This window comes from Phalacrocorax aristotelis, chromosome 1, assembly GCF_949628215.1.
Source record: "Phalacrocorax aristotelis chromosome 1, bGulAri2.1, whole genome shotgun sequence".
Classification (NCBI taxonomy): Eukaryota; Metazoa; Chordata; class Aves; order Suliformes; family Phalacrocoracidae; genus Phalacrocorax; species Phalacrocorax aristotelis.
In genome coordinates this window covers 4560122-4579944 of record NC_134276.1, presented here as the reverse complement: position 1 = coordinate 4579944, position 19823 = coordinate 4560122, and the positions used below count along the sequence as shown (strand labels likewise).

Genomic DNA, 19823 nt, shown 5'->3' with positions numbered 1-19823 from the left:
GACCTGGACAGGCGTGAGACGTGGGCCCATGTGAGCCTCATGAGGTTCAACATGGCCAAGTGCAAGGTCCTGCACATGGGTTGGGGCAATCCCAAGCACACATACAGGCTGGGTGAAGAACGTATTGAGAGCAGCCCTGCCAAGAAGGGCTTGGAGGTGCTGGTGGATGAATAATTGGACATGACCCAGCAATGTGCATTTGCAGCCCAGAAAGCCAACCATGCCCTGGGCTGCATCCCCAGCAGCGCGGGCAGCAGGGCAAGGGAGGGGGTTCTGCCCCTCTGCTCCGCTCTGGGGAGACCCCCCTGCAGCGCCGCCTCCAGCTCTGGGCATGGGACAGACACAGGGCTGTTGGAGCAGGGCCAGAGGAGGGCCATGAACATTATCAGAGAGATGGAACACGTCTGCTGTGACAAAAGGCTGAGAGAATTGGGGTTGTTCAGGATGGAGAAGAGAAGGCTGTATGGGAGAGACCTTACTGTGTCCTTTCAATATATAAAGGGGGCTTATAAGGAAGACAGAGGCATTTTGACAAGGCCTGTAGGGACAGGACAAGGGGCAATGTCTTTAAACTGAAAGAGGGTAGATTTAGATAGGGCATAAGGAAGAAATTAGTAACCCTGAGGGTGGTGAGGCAGTGGCCCAGGTTGCCCAGAGAGCCCATGGGTGGTCGATGCCCCATCCCTGGAAACATTCAAGGCCAGGTTGGATGGGGCTCTGAGCAACCTGGTCTAGTTAAAAGATGTCCCTGCCCACGGCAGGGCAGTTGGACTAGATGATCTTTAAAGGACCCTTCCAGCCCAAACCATCCCATAATTCTACAATTTTATAATATTAACCTTGTGTTACTAATATTAATCATATTTTATATATATTGTATATTGCATATCGTATATTGCATACTATATATTATTTCTTTGTATATAAATACGAATTGATACTATATATATACACTAATTATTTTTGGGGGGAGGATCATGGAGCTACTGCAAATAATGCTTTAAAAACAGAGGTTCAGGGCTGAGTCCAAAAGGGAAGTCCATTGCTAAGAATTATATGAAATGAACAGGGATTAAACCAGACCACCTCGTTATGCTGTTGAAACTATCCAGGCTGCCATCCGTGCAGAGCACTGCGTGCAGTTTGCCTCTGCTCATCTCAGAAAATCTTGGGGAAAAAACAACACATATTCAGGGAGGAGTGTAGCTATGACATAGCCTCTCCATTTTCCATGTTGGGTTGATTATCTGCCTTGATTATTTAGATTAATTAGGATCTCATCAAGGCAGAGATAGCCTCCTGCAAAAGCACCTTCCAGCACACAGCCCAGAAAATGCCTCCAGGTGACACTCCAGCACAAAGCAAAGAACTGGCGTGGCAGCTCCATAAAATCTTTCGACGACCTCTTTGGACAGGAGGCTTATAAAAGTCTATTAATAATACCATATGTTTCATATAACTTCAGCTTTGGGTCCATATTTATTGCCTCTTAGCATTGCTTTAAGCCTCTAGCAGACCTAAATACAATGAGCACACTCCACTGCTCATCTACAAAACCCCACTCATAGGATTGTGATCTGCATTCGGAGGGCGCCCAGCTCTGGGCTGGGGGTCCCCATCCCCGCTCTGCCAGCTCCCCTCTCCCAAGCCACCACTCTGCAGGGTTGTCCTGCGTCCATGAGGTTGGATGCTCGTCTCCCAACAGCTTCCACATCTCTTTCTTGACCCATCAGTCCAACAGCTCTGAGTGCTGCAATAAGACGCTAAGCCTCTATGTTGAATTAATTTCCTTTATTTATATATTGGAAAGGCGATAAAAGAATATGATACTACATGCCAGAGATTTGATCCCAAGTGTCCTCTCTAGCAGACTTTCTGCTCGCATTATCTGTAGTAATGTCTGTGCTTTGCCTTTTCCTCCATGACAACACAATATTGCCACCACAGTACCCCATGGTCAGGATTAGGCTCTGCACCCAAGACCTAAGGCACAAGTCTCTGCCACTTGAGCTAGAGAAATCTCTACTACAGGCGTGAGGGAGGAGCAGGCAGGGACAAAGGCTGGGGAGGGACATGGGAGGGAGCCATGGTCCTGTAGACGCGCTGCCTGGGGCTTGGGTTGGCCTCCTGCCATGAAAATCAGCCCCTGTCCAACTACTGGTTTATATAATACATTGGTTTATATAGTATGTATTTATATTGAGTTGATATATACCTGGTTGGGCTACTCTCCTTGCAAATCAGCATTTAAAAAAAAACAGCTAGTGGGTTTGGGGGTGGGGCTCTGTCATTTGCTGCTCAGTTCTATGTATCCCAAAGGAAAGCCCAACTTTTAAAGGGCAGATCCAGCCCAGAAAGCCATGAGGTGACAGCAGCAGTAAGAGGCTAACTGAGCCCTAAAAACACATCTGGAGAAACAAGTGTGTCTCTGGGCCTGCCATGTACACTAAGAGCATCCAGAGATTACTAGTAACACAATGGGACTTCACTGGAGCCCAAAAAAACCCAACTGGACCAGGTCAGTCTCTCTTGGCTGGAGGCGTTTGTGCCCCTCGGTCTCTTTTGGGTGTTTTGCAGTGTTGCATAAAACCCCTCTGGTAGACCTGCCACTGCTCGCTGTGACCAAGCAGGCTTGCAGGCTCACCATCCCACCTGATCAGCATTGCCACGCTGGCTGCGTGGCATTTTTCAGCCTTTTCAGCCTTTTTCTATTTTTAGAGGTGTGTCAAGGTGCATTCTTAAAACCACATTAAAAAAAAAAAAAAAGCAACAACCAAGCAGAGGTCCCCCAAAAACCAATTTAGCGCCATGGGAAGAGCTTCCAACAGGATGTGCATAGGACATCTCCGTCCCTGGGGCCCTGCTGGGTCCACCTTCATCTCCATCCCTGTCCCCATCCCCTCCCCAGGCTGGTGTCATGGCTCACAGCAGGCAAGAAATGGCTACGCTGAAGCAAAAGGGCACTTCTCTGAGCTGTCGGCAGCTGCTCATCTCTGCGTTAGCTTAGTTACATTAAGGCGTGAAGACCAAGTGCATAGGAAGCTGTGGGACCCTCCGGGTGCCTCCAATCAGCCCCTGAGTCCTTTTCCATTGAAGTGTTCCCCAAGCCCTCCTCCAAGATGCTCGCTGTCATCAGGGTGGGGAAGAGGAGGCTCTGGCCTTGGGTTGGCCCCATGGACATTGACTATCCTGTTTAACCCGTTGGCTAGAAGACGAGTCCATGAAAGGAGCCGGATCCGCCCCCACCTGCCGCTGGGCTGCAGCCGCCCGATGAGTTGTCATCATCCTTGTCCCTGTCAAAGTCTCTCCACCACAGCGGGGACTTTGGCAATGCAGAAATATAGGCAGCTCTGTTCCTTGCTTCTTTTTCCTGCTCCTGGAATAAGGGGGAGAAATAACACAAGGATACCTGCAGCTAAATGACCCGGGTGGGGGGGATGCTCCCACCTACCCCGACGAGCCAGGAGCCTTTTTAGTTGCCCCAGGGAGCCTCCTCCAAATTAAACTTGACTGAGAAAGCCACGTGCTCATCTCTAGAGCTCAGCGGGAGGGATGCAGCAAAGCATTGCATCGCTCCAGCAATCAAAAAAAAAGCCCTTCCATGTCTCCTCTGGGAGAGGAGGGACCCCTCAAATTCCCCCTGGTGCTGCTCATGTCCTATGGGGACACTGCTGTTTGGAAAGCATTGAACTCCACCAGCTGAATGGAATCTGTTATAGCCTGTATTCCCAGCTTGCCCATCTTTCCCAGGCACTTAGGAGAAAATTTCAGGCAGAGCTGCCTGGGACGAGCAAAAGCAAGTCAACCCCGAGCACAGCCACAAGGTGTCTTGCACCAACCTCAACACCCAATTACATCAGGAAACTGCAGCCTGTTTATACCTGGGTGCTAAAAAGGAAAAGGGATTTGGCTTCAGGGAGCAGAGGGGTATCTGCATGCACGGATTTATCCACAGGACACGACCCTGCCGCTGCCCAGATGGGTGGGAACACGGCCCCTGAGCCAGGCAGCCACAGGATCGCACCCTGCTGTGCGTGGCAGCGGGAGTTACCTGCAGGTAGAGGATGTTATCTTTGGAAATGGCTTCCATCAAGTCCTTATGGAGGGAGGGTTCACCGTGCAGGCGGCCAGCCTCAGCCAGAGCCTCGTGCAGTGGGCAGCTCTGCCTGCCTGGCCGCTGCCTGTAGAAAAGGACGTAGGCAGTGTCCTTGGGGAAGAAAGAGGTGACGTTGCTGACTGATTCAAAGGAAGAGAAGGAAACTCTTGTGTCATTGAAGAGGTACCACTGGATTTCAAAGTCCACCTGCTTGTCAGAGGCTGGTTTTGGTGTCCCATCCCGGGGCTGCCCATGGGGGACAGTGTCGGTGCACTCCCTGGAGTAGCAGTAGTAGTGGCCGCTCTCAGAGGAGATGCCTGAATGCACCACCACACTGCAGAGGTCGTACACAACGGACATGAAGCCACTTCCTGGGGCAGCCCTGTCCTTCCCGCGCCGGCAAACCTCCTCAGTTTCCTCTGGGGCGACAAGGATCGGCAGCTTGAGCACCACAGGGATGGAGACGTTGTCCAAGATCTTCTTCCTCTTCATAGTCCGTGGGTCAAAGGAGAACCGCAGCAGTGTAAGGATGAGGTAGTGTGGACCCTCCGTCAGCTCTGCCACCTTCTCGGCATCCTGCAAGGACGCACATTTCTCACAGTGGTATTTATTCTCTTCTGTCAGTCTCTCTGGGGATAGAAAATAATTAATTAAATCTGGGACAGATCTGGACTCCTTGGGAGCAGATGCCTGTTCCCCAAAAGCCGAGAGAGGGTCTTTGGCTGCATCCACGCCAATGGCGTTGCCACTTAAGGGATTTGCTGCTTCTCCTGTCTGCTGGGAACCTGTTTCCACCGGCATCGGTGGGGCTGCAGGGTGTCTGGCCATGGCGGCCTTCCTCTGGATCCAGGGAGACCCCGTAAGCTGGCTTGGGGTTTCCGGAGGCTCAATAAACTGTGGGCTGATTTCTTCCACCGGTAAAACAGATGTGCTCCCACGTACATGCCTGTCTGGTGGGGGAAAAGCCAGGGACAGGTCTGTGAAGGCTTCTTCTCGGGAGGAGACATTCAGACACTTCAAGCAGCGAATCTTTGTCATCATTTTACCCCCAAACATCTTCTCAATCAATGTCTTGTTTAAGTAATGATGCTCCACTGCCTGAGACATCAAGCTGGATTCCTTGAGTTTCTGGTAGATCCTTTTTCCAGTTTTTTCTTCTTCGTGTAACCTTTGGCAGGGGAAAAAAAGGCTGCGTTATGCACCGATACAACACCACGAGGTAGTTTCTAAAGTAGAGTTTCTGTTCTTCACTCCAAGGGGTTAATCTGGATTAACCTGCCTGTGCCCAGGGGTCAGGTGCTGAGGGAGGAAGGTGGCAGGATTTGGGAACCTGAGGTCTCCGTGTGCCATTGACCCCCCACTCCTAGAGGGATTGCTGGGACACCAACGGTTCGACATTTCTAGGCAAGAGAAAGGCAAAAATCAACAATTTACAGAGGAGGCTGAGTGGCTTGTCAGGCAGATCTCTAAACTTGGTACAATTCCCTTTGCCTTCAGGGCAAAGGCAGAAATTTTCAAGATAAACTCTGTTCTGACCTTACCCCTAAGACAGCCTAAACAGGGTTTTATCAAGGATCCCCAGACCCATCCCACTACCTTTCACCCCAAGCCTTCACTCTCCCAACTCCTCTGGGTCTCAGCCACCTGCCCCATTTTCACATGGGTCAGCATTAAACATTACGTTGGGTCTAGGGATGCCATTGTCACCAGGCTCCAAAATCATGGTGCTTGCCACGTACCGGTCCAGCAAGTACTTGAGATACTCCGAGCAGTCCTGCTGAGCGCCGGGGGTGAACCAGGGTGGCCAGGAGGCAGAGAGGAAGCTCTCGGGTGAGATGGCAGGTCGCTGGCAGCAACACAGAAGAAGGAGAAGTGCTTTTAACCCAGGGGATCTGGTTCTTGTTTCACATAAGGGGATGGAGGGGGAAGAGGAGGGTCTTTCTGGCTGTTTTCTGGGGGCAGAGTGTGCTTGTGTGCCAGATAAGGTCCCCCTTTTTTTCCCTACTGCTAATCCCAGTGCACGGGAAGATTTTCTTGGTTTGCTGCAAGCCAGAACTGTAAGGATGACTTTCAGCCATTATTTTGAATATACTTCTATAAAATACCCATGTGTTTATTTCTTCTTTCAATTTTAAATTGTTTTACTGGCCTGACCCAGAGATTTCTATGTAATTCAGCCTGAATTTAATTTGATGCTCTATTTAATTTGATCAGGATCTCTCTCACCAAATCCCTTCTTAAAAAAAAAACAAACAACAAACAAAACAACAAAGCCAAAAATCCACCAAACTTCCACCCATCATTCTGCTCACTGCAGGCAGGTAATGTGCATTACCGGATAGTGTAATCACTGCCATTAGGAAGCTGCTGTCTAATTAACATGGGAAAAGACATCTTCAGCAAAGAAGTGACTTTAAGAACAGCCCAAAGAAGAAAAATAATTAGAAGGCTATCAGGAAATTATCAAGGAAACTATTAACCATAAGCTACACCACAAGCAAATATGCTTCTGATTTGCTCATCACAGAACACAGACACCCTAACCTGCCATCAAAATCTAGGCTCTTCTATGACCAAATATTAAATTTAACAGGTTGTCTGTATTTTTCCCCAAAAAGTCATCTGTAATTACATAATACCACAATGCAACAAGCCAGCTCTGTCGGCTGAGCTTGGAAAATGGAGAAGCCCAGATGACTGGTTTCACAGCAAGGGAAAATTCACTGGACTTTCACGATCATGTCTTTCTAGGGACAGAAAGATATATTTTCAAGAGAGGACCTAGGTGTGTCTCCAGGAGTCACTCATATTACATTTCATGTTTGTCAAGAAAGCATTCATCATTAATTTGTTTAAGGGTGTTAATTTTATTTTACTTTCCCTCACATACAGAGGATTCAAAGCGTCCGAAATCTAAGGGGTGATTTATTATTATTATTATTCTTTTAACAAAACCACTTTTAAGGCTATTTTCACCGATTGCTTGTGCTTTGCTGTGAAGCAAGGGGACAAGTGAGCTGCTCCAGTCTTCTTCCTTGCTGCAAAGCAAGAAACAAAAACCTCTGCTTTATACTAACAGGCTTTTCAGCTGGCCACATATGTAAACCATTACCAAATGGACTTCATTGTCAAAACTATTAGTTATTACATCAGTCCAACCCAGGAAGACCACAGGCTGAAGACAGGCAGCCTGGTGTGAACACAGCTTGCTTTCATGGGTGATAGGAGCTTGCCTCCTCCACCCCCAAAATTAGCCTTTTTCATATAAACAAGATTTGTCCCATTATAAAAACCCACCAAGATCCACAGCTCCTTATCAGCATGTTGGAGTCGGCAGGAAGCAACTTGGAGACGAGCCTTTCCGCAGCCGACAGTCCAAACAAATAACTAGAACATTAAATAATTACCTGACTGTGCTCCAAAAACGCAAAGAGCCACTGCAGCTTTGTCATCAGGGGCTGGGAGTTGCCCTCGGTTAAATTCAACACTGAATGCCGAAAGCTGCAAAAGAAAAGCAGAGATGCAAACTGTAAGATGGAAAATCAGGGCAGGACACGCAACACCAGTGAGATGAGCAACCCCTGGAGCAGTCTTGAGTGGGAGCAAGGGAGCAAAAACTCACTCCGAAGCCATGAAGAGAGACTGTATGATGCTGTTCATGTAGCAGGTGTTTCCCAAGTTAATTAACCCAATCTTTCCCGTCTCTGACTTGGATGCCAAGCGTGGGTAGAAGCAGGCCAGCTCGTTCTTCTGGGAGGTCCAAGCATTTTGTCCCAAGAGATGTTTAATCCGGTCTTCATTTGGAATAGGAAGAGCCTTGGAAAGAGAGATTTGTGTCACAAGTCGTTATCTTTCCACATGAACAATCAGTAACAGGCAACTGCAAAACTCCTCTGCTAGAGGTGTTCATGCAACTCATTTCCCCCGCTCTTCGCATGAACGTGCATCCATGCAAGGAGGGTTTAGCTGCTAGTATTAGTCCTTCAGAGGCATTCAAGGTTAAAGTTATAGCTAAAACCCACAGGCATGATCAGGACTTCTTCAGGCCCACCATAAGAGAAGTATCTTGCCTACGCGGGGCTCAAACTCAGAATTTTAAACCCTTTCTTCTACCATAATTTGAGGTGTTGAGGTTAGGACATCCCTACCAGTAGGACAGTCCCTCTGCACTAGGCTACAAACTAAGATGCCATTTCCACACGGAAAACAGAAAAATGACTAAAAGGTGTGTGTCTTACTTTAACTGCTTCTAGGACTGGTTCATAGAGGTCTGGAAATCCTGAGAAGCGGAAGAACATGCAGTGGATGAGCTCGGCGAGCTGCTCCAGGGAGCTGGTGGCAGAGTTGGAGTCCTCCTTCTTCAGAGAGGCCACCAGCCGGGGGATGTGAGGGAGCAGCTGGAAGAGGAAAATTCACTACAGCAAAAAAATGGCTCCAAAATACTAGCAGATCTTTAACACACATGCAGGGGAATGAAATTCACCCCCAGGCAGAAAGGACAGTCAACAGGTGTTAACTTCAGTCCCATTCTAGACTTCATCTGTCACCCTATGAACTCAACAGCAACTCTTCCGCTGACTTCAGGGGTGCAAATGCTTTAGACCTTAGAGGGTTTCACGTTGCATGACACCCGCAGGTTTGTGCTGTTGCTTTGCCGTTCTGCAATTACCATTCTTTGTGCAGATCAATCTCTACTAAATCGCACACCCATGGTGGAAAGGAGCGTTACACGCTGACTGCCAAGTGCAGGGATTCAAACCTACAAGATAGATGAATTAGCCTACAAGTGTTGTCTGGTGTGCTATGTTTTATACTGTATAAACTAAACAGGAATTGATATGGTCAGATGGGTGGCGACAGGCACATACCCAGCACATTTGTTATTTGGCTTTTATCTAGAAAATTTAGAAATGAACGAGCAGATGCAATGCAAATGATACATTGCTCACGGGCACCCTCTGCTGACCCCGCAGCTGCACAGAGAATTCATAACCTATTCCCAACCCTGCAGATGTGCTAGAGTGGCCCTGGGCACTTACACAACCTTTTTCATATTTATATTTTACGTGATTTTTACCCCAGAACTATCCTGGAGTAAAGTCTCAGGATCCTCAGTCCAGCCATTTCGTAGACCTCCCTTCCTCCCTTCATCTTCCTCTCTTCTTTCTCTCTCTCTCTCTCCCTTTCTCCTCAAAATGTTGGTGATTTTAACTATTTCTTTTCCATCAGAAAAGTTGTGTTGGGGAAACAAATGAATCCCAGTGCCATTTTACAAATCAATATTTTACCAAGCTGTGATGGGAACAGTTCTCAAACCCTTCCGAAAAGCCAGGGCAAACATAGGAAGATAAGAAGCAAGACAGGTTTGTGCCCTGTTTTTTAAAAATAGGGGAGGAAATTTGTGCTTGCTGGGCTGCAGATGGAAACTTAAAGCCAAGAGCAACTGACAGCTTTTGGAGTGTTTCAAATTTTGGACGCCCAACAGAAGACAATCTGTTGGAACAACCCTATTTTTAGAAACCGAAGAGTTTCTCAAGAAATTCAGGCTCATTTAAAGTGTATCCAGCTGAGGAACGAAAAAACATCAGTTGAAAATATTGGCTAGCTTTATTTTTTTCCAGCCTTATCTGTTTATTCTGTGAACTTTAGGTGAAAAGCCAAATGTAAGGGCTTTAACGAAAAAAGTATAAAATGAAACATTAATGAGAGTAATTTTCCATTACTTCTTTTATCAGTTCGATCATTGCCAGAATGCTTTTGCCTTCAACTCTGCTTTTTAATTGCAGCATTCCAGTGGCAACACCGACAAGAAGCAGAGCTGTGCCTTAGTGTCAACAGCAAAATAAATGTAAAATATCACTGTGGAAAAGAAAAGAGGAGATTCAGATGCTGCTAAAGTGTTTTTCGCCTTTTAACAGCAGAGAATTCATGAAGCAGAAGTGTTCTGATTCGGTCTTCAAGTCTTACGGTGCTGATGCTGTGCAATGCTTGGTAAGATGCCCCATCACATCAAGAAATGGTAATAGGTGCCACATATTGGTGACAGTTTGAAGTCACACGTGGGATGGGGCCCACAGAGTCCAAGGGACAGTCAGGCACATGCTTAGGAAACAGCAAGGGCTGTTTAAGAATATATTCCCTGTCACCCACTGTCTGAGCCCTCTGAGACACTCTCAGTGCAAAGGCTTCACCTAATGCATCCCAATGCCAGGGTGGTAACACCTAAATCACCTCTGCTGAAAGGGTGGGGACAAATATGGGGCCGTATCTTCTAAACCCTCCCTGAAACTACATCCTAAGCCAGCCTGGGTCAGCATAGCCCTGCTCACCTTCCTGCCCCAGGCCACCCTCCACCTCCTCCCCTTTTCTTCTCCAGGAAAAGCCAATAGTGCAGGTTTGTGGTTGACTCAGACCCAGACCAAGCTGGGAAATACTGACCATCATGATTTTCTGCTAGGTTAGGTTTCACCTGGGCTCCTTTGACAACACAGCTCAGCATACAACGTACAAACAGCTCAGTACAAGGGAGAGAGGCTGGGAGAAGCAAGTGGTCTAAGAGCAAGAGCAGAGAAGAAGGGAGACTCCTCTTTCAGCTGCAGGGCTGGCAAACACCCAGTTAAAATGACTGCAAAAGCAATAAAGCCACTGTTGATGAGACCCTCAGTGTGGCTTGACAGGCCATCCAATATATTTGTATTAACTGCATCCTCAGCTGGTGGGCTTTGAAGTTGAAAGACGACCACTGAGATGCACTTGCCCATAGAGACAACAACTCCAGCTGGTAGAGCGCCGCAGGAAAAGAAGTGGAGCATGCACACATTGCACATATTTCCAATCTGGAAGGGCCAGACCCCAACCAGCTTTATACTGATTTATCCCCAGAGATGAGCTATCCAGCTGATAAGCCTCAAGACAAATGGGAGGAATCATCAGAAAAAAAAGCAAAGCCTCACTTCTCCTCTGCATCTTGCTCTCTGTCTTGCTCATCTTGCTCTGTCTGTGGCAACCAACTCCTTTTAGGCTCAGGACTTGTCTCTGCATCTCAGCACCAGCTCCACGGTGCCCAAAAAGCTGTCTGGGCTGCAGGAGAGGGTGAGCAGCTGCCAGGACAGGCTGCAAGTGGATGGACAGAGTTGGGTTTGCATCACTCAGTGAAATCAAGCAGATAAGGGAAATATTCCCCACTATCTCAGCACCTTTGGGTCCTTCCCATCCATGTCGCCCCATGGCATGGTTATAATCAGGGTGATGTTCTCATCCAATTGCAGGATGCAGCCTTACCAAGTGAAATGCCTCGTGGGAGTGCTGGAAGCTCAGCAGCATGTACTGCAGGACAGACAAAGCCCCCTCTCTCACGATGGGGTACAGCAATTTGGAGAAGACCTGGTGGGGAGGAAAAAAGCAAATGAGAAGGCAGGATGGTACCGCAACACACACAAGAAGGAGCCAGCAGGAAAGAGAGGCACTGGGTATCTACCACGGCTGCTGGTCTGTCCCTGCTCCACGCTGGATGTCAGAGCAAGCAGCCTACAGCCGGTGCTCCAGAGTCATCTCCTGTCCAGAGCACGGCCTCAGGGCATCCTAAAAATACTGTGTGGGCATCCTCACCCTTTCAGGCCTGTGCAATGCCCAGTACAGCGAGGTGCAGAGCTCTCTAACACCGTTGCATCTCCATACCTCCCGATGGATGAGGCTGTGCAAGCACAGAGCAATGCTAGGTTTTCTAAAATGTGCCTCTTCTGTTTTGTTGTGGCATTTGAAACTATCACCAATCTTTCAGGCAAAGAGATAGAAAGCAAAGGCCTTTTTCAAAGCCTAAGTAATGATGTTTATCCTACTTTACAGAAAATGGCATAAGCTGACAATGCCTTTTCAGACCACACTTCTGAGAGTTTCCAAGGAGCACATGTTATTTTAAGGGCTGTGTCGCTTTCCTGTGCATCAACAAGGAAAGGAAAGATAAAGAAAAGCCAGAGACGCTTGGCTGCTCTCCCACTGCTCAATGTACATGGGGGATCACAGGGACAAATGCAGTTATTGATAATGTTCCAATACTGATAATTACGGTATTGATAACTTCTATGGTGACTTCCACTGGAGGCTCAGCTAGGTGTTCTCTGCGTCTTATGAAGGAGGCAACAGCAGGTCCACAGCATGGAAAATGTTTTTGAAGTGGCAACTAATTCCAGCGCTTGGTCTCACAGTTTTCAGAGAGCAGCAAGTACTCACTGCTGAAAAGGGTGATGGCAATGGCAGTGGGGGCTTTATTTGTGCTGGTAAATGAACTAAGGTCAGGTAACAGGCTTTAAAACAGACTGTGACTGTGTGGACTGTTAACATGCTCACTGGTATGTATTTTGCCCATGCCAACCAGCACTGATCCAGGCACAGTTGAAGGAGAGCATGTCACATCCCCAAAGGCAGGTTGTAGAAGAGATCCATAGTTTGGGAAGAAAACTGGTTGGCTTGAAAATCCTTCACCTGTTTTATTTCCTAACCTTTACAACATTGGTACCTTTGCATACCAAGACCTATAGAACTGCAGGTTGTTCTGGAGAACATCATTCCTGGTCACAGAAACAGCATCGGCCGCCCACCCCATACACAGCAGTGCAACATTCGCAGGGGGTGTGAGGGGCACAACGGTCCCTTCGAAACCCCTTTTCTCTTTTCTATACATCTCAATTCACATCTCACCCTTATTTGGTTGAGAGGCAAGAAGATATCTCAGGTGCAAGAAGTCTGTTGTTCACATTCATATTTAAAAGAGCCCACTGACCTTTTCAATTTTTGAAAGAGTAACTTCAATCAATATGCTGAACTTTTTCACTGCAGCCAGACCCTTCAGCAGAGCAATGATCCACTTGTCTATGTTCTTTCCCAGGGGCCAGGACACCCAGTCAATCATCCTGAAATGAAATACAAACTCTTAAAGTAAATTTAATGCACACATCATGAAAGCCAAGTTCTGCTCTGTGTTAAACCTCCTCCAAATGTGTGTCCAGTCACCGGGATGACCAGGTAAGAGATGGGCCCCACATAAGGCATTTCACATGTAATTCAAAGCACAACAGAGCCTGAAGTTGAATTACCCCAATGCCACCAGCATGCTGTGGCTCATCAGACGACCTGACCCAAGTCCATAGGAGAAAGTGGGGTTTTTTTTCCACTAACTTCAGTCAAATTGAGTTCAAGTTTTTAACATCAACATGGTGTTCTATACACCATGGCTCTGATTTGTGGATTTTCTAATATATCTCCCAGAAAAGGCCTTAGCTTCTGTTTTTAAAGAATCATAAGCAGATCTAAAGGGATAGTGATGGATACCATCTGCATGAGGTGTTGATCGAGGTTTCTGCATTGTCACCATTAGAGAACAAGTGATGCTGGTATGTTCTCTGCATTGTTACTGGTAAGGAAAAACCACTCAGATTCAGGTCTTTAAATGCTCTGTGTGGGAAACATTAATTTCCAAAAACACATTAAAAAAAACCCAAACGCATTGGTAACCCTAATAGAAGCCAGATATTCCTGAATGTCACAGCTACAAATTTCTTCTATAGCCACTCAATCAACATGTTGTCATGTTTCTGCAAGTAATAAGTGCTTTACAGAAGCCACTCATAAAAAAAAAAACCACCTCAGCCTGAGTGATGACAGGTTGTTTCTGTTTAAATATAACGTTAAACAAAAATGGGAAGTAACTAAGGGTTGGGGATCTCCAAGAGTCAAACTTTGCTAATCAACCATTTCAGTACCTTAGATTTGGAAATATCCCAGATCTTTGGTCTCCCACCTCAATCCAACGCTCTTACCCAACCAGTCTGTATCTAGTGCAAAATATATGAAGGGAACACAGATAACTAACCACCACAAGACAAAGAGCAAGAATAAGTGGAGTCCTCAAGGAACTGGAAAAATAAAAGTCTAGCCAGTAAAGAAAGCTTGAAGACCAGAATATGTTTGGATATTGAGAAATACCAAAAGTCAAGCCAAGTTGGATAATTAAGCAAATACCAGAAAAGCTTCCACAGCCATTTGCATCGGAGGAGAATAAGGAAACCCATGCAATCACTGTATATGGAGGATGGGATGGTGAGTAAAGATATGATATGGCCTCTAGCTCTGACTTCCAAACACATCCTCTGCCTCCATTTTCAGCAAAAAGGAAGGAATTGATCAAGGTGACAAAGAGGAGGCAGATGAAAGATTCGAGAATGGAAAGAAGAGCAATGACAGCTGATACAAAAGTGAAAACAAAGAGCTCGTGAACTCCAAGCAAGAGGAGGTGGTGATTTCCATCATGTAAAATTCAGCTTTGGTGAGTGCTAATGACTCTGTTAACTTTGGCATGGTGCTTTATGCGGGAAGGATAGGAAGACAGTTCCTATAATGAAGACAGATAATAAGGGGATGACAGAAAGAAGGGATAGTGTGCCACAGGGTGTTACCATAGGTGCCAAAGTCAGGTTTGTCAGGATATATGGATTTCTAGTCAAAGGGCAGATGGAGATCATATCTGACTGGATACCTGTAAGAAGGTTACCAGCAACTTTCTTCAGATCTAATGGTGTTAGCACAAACATCCTGAACTTGGCTGTGAAATGGGTGATGCTGCAAAGCTGAGAGGCATCATCCACACAAGAGGATCAAGTCATCACAAGGAAGACCCTGAGGATTAGAGATGTAGAACTGGGAGGAAACATATTGATTCACAATGCATGCAAGGCACAAGGAATGGGTGCTACATGACGGTAACTCTTCTGCTCAAAGACAACCAGCCAGATGCCTGGTGACTAAAAGTTCCCAGTGTAACTCTAGCCATGGAAAAGGCCAGCACCATGCTGCGGTGCAGAAGAAAATGTGTTTTCTATGGCAAATCAATGACCTCTCAGGGTGCTGTCTAAGGCCACGATGAACTGCACCTGGAACACAGTGCACAAACCTCACCATCCATGTCCAAGACAATGAACTGAAGTGGGAGCAGGTGTTGACAAAGCCTGCTAAGGTGGTCAGGGGAGCAAAGAATGTTTCCTGCAAGAAAAGCTTACAATAACCTGGCTAGTTTAGCACAACCATGGGGAAGCAGAAATGGGAAGGGGCTGCTTTGCCTGCAAACACTGAAGGGATAAACACCAGGGAGGGAAAAGAGCTATTTCAGCTATTTATGTTGGCATAAGATCAAATGAACTAGAGGATGGTCAGAAATATATATAGGCTGGCTATTAGAAGAGAGATTCAAACCCTTAAAGCAACCCAGTGGTGGAACAGCTGTGAAAGAAGATCAGTGGGAGCAAAAGCCCTTCCTGCTTTGAGGAGTGTAGTTAAACATTTATTAAAGGGGTCCATAATGTCAATGTCTATAAAGCAGGGAGGTGGATTCAGGGATCCAAAGGCCCCTCTTAACCCTCTCTTCTTTTACACACATTAAAAATAACCTTGTCCACTACAAGCTATTTTTTAACAACACTAGTGGCTAAGTTACAGTCCTGCCTGCTGCCTGCCTGCATTGCTACAGTAGGAAGAAATCACATTTAAAGTTCACATTGCACTCTCCATATTGCAGGATCTACAAATGTTTTGGAACCCAGGGCCCTAATTTTCCAGAGGAGCCATTGATTTGGTATGCTAAGCTTTCAAAAGCTCAGATCCTGATTTCCAGAGGTACTACATGCTGGCAGATGCCTTCGTCATGTGGACCTGGGCTCTTTGAAACAGATACACCCCCAGGAAAAAAAAAATAAAAAGCCAAAGCAGTATTTCTCAAGTTATGGATGCACATTAATAAAGTTTATCTGAAAAGTGACAAACTCTAAAAGAGATTGTGGTATACACTTATACCAGCAGGTGCCAGGCTTGCTTTTTTTTAACCAGTATTTGTTCTTTAAACACTTGATCAGAAGCTCCACCCCACATCCAGTTTATTCCCCTGTTAACTCCCAAATCCAAACTTTAGAGGAAGAGACTTCTGTATGTGGCCAGTTTGCCAGGAAGCCTAAGCTGAAAGGTTCTTTCAACTTGTACATTTTTCTTTGATTTTCTAGGCATGGAGCACACACTCATTGAAAGGCCAACAGTCGTGCAGTTTTCTGGGGCATCTGTCTGCCATAAACACACTGCCAAAGCTTCCACATTTCTCCTAAGTGATCTTAATTACATTTTCCAGGCTCTGCTTAATGTTTGGCTATGTAATCATTTACTCATCCTTCTGCGTGACAAAGAATGTTTTAAGGAATGATGAAATTGATTTCACAACCTCTATTTTTAGACACTGGCACTCTTAGAGGATTTATTGCCTGGAGCTGGTAGCAGCAGGTTCCCAGGAGAAAAAGGTGGAGAAGAGGGCTAAGAACTGAACTGATAACTTAATCTTTTGTCTTGGGTTGCTCTGGACTCTGGGAAAACCATGACCTCCTCCAGCAAGTCAGAGAAGCAACCCCTTTCTGCACACATAAAGTTCCCCTCAGGAATAACATGTGTTTCTGTCATCTAATCTTATTGGGGGGACACAAATCCCATCATAACAAGAGGAAAAGTGATGTTTCCAGTGATATCAAGTTACATCAGCCTCCTTGGAGAACTGCATGTGCTACTGCACGTAATTGTCACCCATTTCTCTAAGGAAAGCATGGGTTGAAGATACTCCTAAGCAAGTCTGGAGCAAGGCACTGGAGCACAGAGAAGCTGCAGGACTTGGACACAAGTGTGCAAGGAAGATCTGGTGATGCCAAAGAGGGCACTGGCTCTGCAAAGGCCAGGTCTAACATGTCAGCTAATATTTCACCCACTATTCTTCATGCCTTGATGAGGTCTCCATTGACTCTGCCTGCACAGAGAGCAGGGATAAACATTACACAGCATCAAGATCAGGCCAGAAGCACCACATTCATCTGATGAAGGTCAAGGTGGGATCACTGAAAGAGTTGGGCATACCTCCCTCTCCAAGATTTTTAGCTGTGACTGGTGATTTAGGATGATGTCCTTCTGAAGGAAGATGAGGATCAACACAAAATTCTGTAAAGGAGATTTTGTGAAGAAAAGGCCCTCAACAGCTGGAAAACATCAAAATTCTACAAGATATCTTATGTATGGCATCCCATAACACTACTTATTTCTAAGAAAAAAGAAACCATATGAAGCTAAACAAATATAATAACAGTCATCATCATCATCAGTCTTTATTTTAGTTCTCTGTGCCCTCAGGGCTGGAAGGAAGGATCCAGAGATTTCCCTTTTCCCCACACACTCCTCACAAAACATCACCAGCCAAACTGGTTGGGACAAAACCACAGAGAGGAACTGAGTGGAGCTTTGTGGCAGGTTTTAGTCTGAACCGAGAATGATATTCGCTAAGGCAGCTTCTCCTACCTGCCGATGGCCATCATCATTTGCACATCAGTGATGCTGTCATCATTGGTCAGATTTCTTATGACGCCATCCATGAGCTCCAGAGGGACAAACTGGACCACACTGGCCAAGGCGTTGGATGGTGCTTCCTGCTCCTCTGCAAGACATGGATGAGTGCCAGCAATGATGATGTTAGTTGCTGGGAAAACCAGGCACATGAGGTCATTTCTTTACTCTAAAACCCAAATAATTTCTGCCTACGTAAATGGAGTGGACAGTCACCTGGCATAAATGAGCAATGTGGAGTCCGCTCTTAGCTGTGCTGGGAGGACAGTTCCCCACATCCCAGTGTAGCACATAGCGAGGTTGGGTCACAGCAGATGGGCTGTTGCATAAAGCCACACACAGCCCAAAGGGAGGAAGAGACCACAGGCACAAGAACTTTCTTGGGCCAGCCCTGGGTCCCAGATTCCCTCTGCATGCTCTCTTTATGCTAATTACTGCAAATAATTGAAATGGGGTATGACTGCAGGTTTGCCTGCCTGGAGCACCTTCTAAAGGATGAGGCTTTCATACAAAGGGCACTGAAAAACCTGTCTCCTTCTGGGCTTAGGAATAGCTGGAGCAGGAGCTCACCTGCCAGCAGAGCGTCCAGCCTTTCGTGGCACTGGTATCTCCAAAAGTCTTCTGAGACCCTCTGCAATAACCTAAAGGCCCCAGAAGTTGGATAAATATCTTCTGTCCCACCTTAAGATATGACCACACTCCAGAGAGGCTTTCTACCTCTAGATGGATAAGAAAAATCTCCTTAGCTGTGTCCCTAGTTTCTGGAAAGGAGCAGGCTGTGGTGTTCCATCAAGTCAGCTGAAAGACAGTAACATTTCTAAAAGCTTTCAAGTCCCACCTTAACCACTTGCAGATAAGGTGCTTTCCATTAAGCCCAGCTGATGATGGAAAGTGCTGAACACACAAACTTGTGCTGCAAGTATTTCAACCCAGTTAACAATTCCTATGTACCAACCCCATGTGGTATCAGGGGACATTATTTTCCTAGCTTAAAGCCATGGGTGACTTTTAGGGATGGTTGTTTATTATATTTCAGCTGTGGCTGCATTTCTAGAGTGGATGAGAACAATGCAAGATGTCAAAGTAATCAAATTTGCCTTAATCAGAGCCAACATTTACATTCCCAGCCTTTTTGTTTTTTTAATTACCTGTTGAAGAAATGATAGTGAACAGCTCCTTCAAAGAGGGCAGGATGGCTGAGGTCTGAGTCCTCCAGATCCTCTGCAGCAGACCGCTTACTTTGTTCACCTGCTCCAAAAACTCCATGATGTCCTCTTCCCCCTCAGAGATGCACTGGAACTGCCCGATGCACCGGATCAGCTGCTGACAAAACAAGACCTGGTGTTTGCCTGTGGGAATGCACTGAGGATGCTGGGTTAAGAGTTTGCTGATCTTCGCACACTGCTTGGGGCTGGGCCTCTCGCAGACTTTCCGGAGCACCTCAATCCTCAGTAAACTGAAGATGCTGTTTGCTGATGGGCTTTCCAAGACGAACTGCAGTCCTAACTGGATATAATCGAGTACGTAATGGCTTCTCTTCCCCAGAGGTCCATAGCCTTCCTGGAGGAGACTCAGCAGGAAGCGGACGTTGAAGAACTCCTCAAATTCCTCCGGGTGGTAGTGGCCATAGACCTCCAAAACCTCTTTCCCGATCTCTCTTTTATACTTGGTGTCCCCGGTGAGATAAAGCTTGGTAGACAGCTCCAGCATGGACCAGCATTGCTCGCTGTCCATGGGCTGCTTCGCTGCCTCAATGACGCGCCTCACAAGCCCTTGCTTCACATTGTTGGGGTATGAGGACATCACCACGGCTTCCAGTATCTTATCCATCTCTGCTCCCAGCTGCTGAAAGAGAGGAACACAGCAGCAGATTAGTTCAAGCAGGGTCTGCTGAGCTTTCAAGCCCAGGTTGGCAAGGGATGTCAAAGAAGCAGAGATTGAGAGCTGTCTGAGACCACTATTAAGATGATAATTCTTGTGCCCTTTTCATGGTGGCATTCAGAAAAGTTTCCACTCTAGATGTTTTACTGAGACTAAAGCCCCCAAACTGAATGAATACATAAAAATACAGAACTTCTTCCGACTAATCACACATTTGAGCATTTTTGTCTTGTAAGCAACCAGCTCCAATCTTACACTTGACCCTAGGGATGGATGAGCTCCCTCTCCTCGATGGGTTCAGCAACTGAAGATGGTGTCCCATGTTTCACAAAATCCAGTCCCTGCTGGAGACAGCCTGACACAGACCCACGGAGGGGCTGAGTGAAGAATTAGGGGAGCCAAGGTCTTCCACTGGTGTTTGTTGGCTCAGGTG

The 19823-nt window shown here is 46.5% G+C and overlaps 1 protein-coding gene across 2 annotated transcripts; it reads right to left on the bottom strand.

The window, feature by feature from the left end:
* Positions 1-1776: 1776 nt before the first annotated feature.
* Positions 1777-19460, bottom strand: USP35 (ubiquitin specific peptidase 35). 2 transcript variants are annotated; one of them, XM_075075371.1, is made up of 10 exons: positions 18658-19460; positions 17465-17600; positions 12876-13005; positions 11378-11479; positions 8335-8493; positions 7719-7912; positions 7504-7597; positions 5836-5942; positions 4052-5264; positions 1777-3376 (listed from the first exon to the last, which is right to left on the bottom strand). In XM_075075371.1, exons 1-10 carry the CDS (start codon positions 19337-19339, stop codon positions 3206-3208), a joined length of 2988 nt encoding a protein of 995 aa, XP_074931472.1. In that variant the 5' UTR covers positions 19340-19460; the 3' UTR covers positions 1777-3205. The 2 variants fall into 2 exon arrangements, with proteins under 2 accessions (XP_074931472.1, XP_074931381.1); XM_075075280.1 differs by lacking the exon at positions 1777-3376 and having other exon boundaries at positions 3518-5264.
* Positions 19461-19823: the final 363 nt, after the last annotated feature.

Coding starts and splice junctions, on each gene's coding strand:
- USP35 (XM_075075280.1), bottom strand. CDS start 19,339: ATGGATAAGATACTGGAAGCCGTGGTGATGTCCTCATACCCCAACAAT. Junction 17,601..18,657: donor CACTATCATTTCTTCAACAG/GTAATTAAAAAA, acceptor CATGTCTTGCAG/AGGAGCAGGAAGCACCATCC. Junction 13,006..17,464: donor ATGATGATGGCCATCGGCAG/GTAGGAGAAGCT, acceptor ATTTCATTTCAG/GATGATTGACTGGGTGTCCT.